At 54.9% G+C, this 2,823-nt stretch overlaps 1 protein-coding gene across 1 annotated transcript; it reads left to right on the top strand.

Annotated features, from left to right (window-relative positions):
* Positions 1 to 1,817: 1,817 nt before the first annotated feature.
* On the top strand, positions 1,818 to 2,400 carry VDAG_04038 (peptidyl-prolyl cis-trans isomerase; the record flags this gene model as incomplete). Its single annotated transcript, XM_009654122.1, has 2 exons — positions 1,818 to 1,895; positions 1,975 to 2,400. The coding sequence occupies 2 exons, from the start codon at positions 1,818 to 1,820 to the stop codon at positions 2,398 to 2,400; spliced, it is 504 nt and encodes a 167-aa protein (XP_009652417.1).
* Between the last annotated feature and the right edge of the window lie 423 nt (positions 2,401 to 2,823).

Here is a 2,823-nt window from a genome sequence, read left to right as displayed (position 1 = left end):
TTCATACACACACAGAAGGCTATGAGCAAGGGGACGAGTAAGGGGCACCATGCAAGGCAATGAGCGAGCTTGCGGCCACGGGCACAACGAAAGGGTCAAGAAGTGGGATGAGGCTCCATGAAATCGAGATAGACCTGGGCTTCGTCGGCCGGAACATGATGCCGCAGGTACCTAAGAAGCAAAGGCAGAGCTGCCGAACTCTGTTCTCTGAACGTTGAGGTGTGAGCAAAGACCCGCCAACTGTGATGATCCATCAATGCAGAACAAATGGCAGGTTGCTATTGTGATACTGCGGGTATTCTCAAGAATAAAAGAAGGGTAGGGACAAAGAGCAAACATCAGCAAGGGCTGAGCGAAAGGCATGCCGGACGATGGAAAGACTCTGCTCAAGCGAGGACAGTCAGAGACTGTGCCTAGGCGACAGCAGATAGGGAAAATGCAGGGGCAACCCAATACGACTTGGTGCTTTGCGATAGTACGTGGCATAGGGACAGAAAGGCCGTTGCCGAAAGGTGCGTACCTGACCTAAGTCCCATGGTATCGAAGGTAGTGGGAGGTGGTCAGATTGAGGCTGGATTTGATGACACCTCAGTCAGGTTTCATCATTTGACGCCAGTCACCCGATCAGGACAGGCACGTTGGGGTGATGTACCTACCTACAATACCTACCTTGGGTACCTACCTTAGGCACACTGCCTTTTCAGGCGGAGTATATGAGTACAAGTGCCGACTCCGTTATCCCTTGATGTAAATGCTGTTCAACCCCGAGTTGGGACAAAAGCGGATTCTGCGGGACCCCCATCTACACTGCTGCATTTCCAGGGTTGTCAAGTATGGAGGCTTAGTTCTGCAGCTCCCTCAAGCCCGTTTGTCCGGCATGGTTCTAACGGGAGCAAAACGGAACATTAGGATCAGTTCGCGATGGATGACGGGCGGCGGCACAGCCCTCACTTCCGTCTCTATGCTCGACTCTTCCAGAAAAGGATACAGCAGTCTTGCCGCCAAAACAGAAGAAATGCTCGTGTATGAGTAGGTGCCTCATAGATGAGCAATACGATTCACCTCCCCACACAGGGGCCAGTCGACAAATCCTGTACTCATTGGCAGAATCAACACCCTGTGCCAACATCACGGCTCGCCTGAACCATATGCTGAACAACACAAGCCCGAGAACCTGGCCGGCCTAGGCGGTTCTCGCCCAACGGCCCTTCAAAACGTCGAGGACCAGGGGATCCTCGGCGCATGGCCTGGCCGAGTCCTCATTGTAACTGGTTGCAGTCCTGGAGGCATCAGCGTCGAAGCAGCGCGTGCTCTACATACTAGTGGCGCCGACGTCTTCATTGTCGTTAGCGATGTGAAAAGGGTGAAAGAGCTGTCAGAGATGTCTTGTCGGATAGTCAGCCTGGCAAATGAGGTTTTGCAGATCGACCTCGGATCGCTAGCTAGCTTCAGGAATTCAAGGTGGCAGCAGAAGAGTTTCTCTCCTGGAGCGACGAGCTTCATCTTCTCATCAACAATGCGGGTGTTTTCACAACGAACGTACTATTCTTGTGGCCGCGAAATGAACGGATATTGAATACAATTTGATATAGACATTCTCGCTTTACGAGCAGCTGCTCATCTCCCTCTGATATGCTCGCATTGGTCGTCATTCTGTGAAGCCCCTCTATGCATCCTGTGAGGGGAAGTTTTCGGTGGAGAAACTCGGTGAAGCTTGGACCCCTGCAAACCTTCAAAGCTTCATTCCCATCGACTGCCTTTCTCATTCTGCGTCCGACACACATCCTGCGCCAACCACCCCCAAACCCCTCGCAGCCATGTCCGTCACCCTACACACCACCTTGGGAGACCTCAAGATCGAGGTCTTCTGCGAGAGTGTGCCCAAGACCGCAGAGGTAAGCTTTCTCTCCAGAGCTTCGCAGTGCAGCGATGCAATTCTCGCCCAGATTTCCCCAGCTCACCCAACATGGCCAGAACTTCCTGGCCCTCTGCGCCTCGGGCTACTACGATGCCTCCCCCCTCCACCGCCTGATTCCGAACTTCATGGTCCAGACCGGCGGGCCCGCGAACCCCTCACCGCCCGACAACCCCAAAGGCGGCCGCTCCATCTGGGGCGGCCCCTTTGAGGACGAGATCCGGCCTGCGCTGCGTCACTCGGCGCGCGGCATCATCTCCATGGCCAACAAGGGCCCTGGCACGAACGGCTCCCAGTTCTTCATCCTCTTCGACAAGGCGCCGCACCTCGACGGCCTCAACACTGTGTTCGGCCACCTGCTCGGCGACGAGAGCACCGCGACGCTCGCCAAGATTGAACGCGTCGAGATTGACAAGAAGAGCCGCCCGAAGGAGCCGATACGTATTGAAAAGGTCACTGTGCACGCCAATCCGCTTGCTGGGTGAGGACGGCACCGAGGAGAACGACTTTCGAACGAAACAAGGCAAGAGAGAAACAAATCCTGGGACACCACCGTTCGGACAGGCCACCAGGGCTGTTCGAGATGGTTATTTTAGGCCGTCATCCGTCTCTCTACCAAAGGCCTCCGAACCCCTTCGCTATAGTCCTGACGCTACACCCACAACCACTCATCCGCCTTGCGCAGCCCCCAGTACCGAAAGTCGACCGCACCCCCCCTCTCCGGGGCCGCCTCCCCCTCCTACCCCACCCAGAAGGACATGACGAGGGGACACCCCCTGAGGTGCAAGACATCCTGGCTTACAATCGCGCGACGACAAAACACGTCTTATGCGGTACACCCTTTACCTGATAGACCTGAACATCGCTTTTGATACCCTATCTACTTTTTTTTTTTTTTTTTTTTTTTC

This window comes from Verticillium dahliae, genomic scaffold (assembly GCF_000150675.1).
Source record: "Verticillium dahliae VdLs.17 supercont1.6 genomic scaffold, whole genome shotgun sequence".
NCBI lineage: Eukaryota > Fungi > Ascomycota > Sordariomycetes > Glomerellales > Plectosphaerellaceae > Verticillium > Verticillium dahliae.
This window is presented reverse-complemented; position numbering and strand designations above follow the sequence as displayed.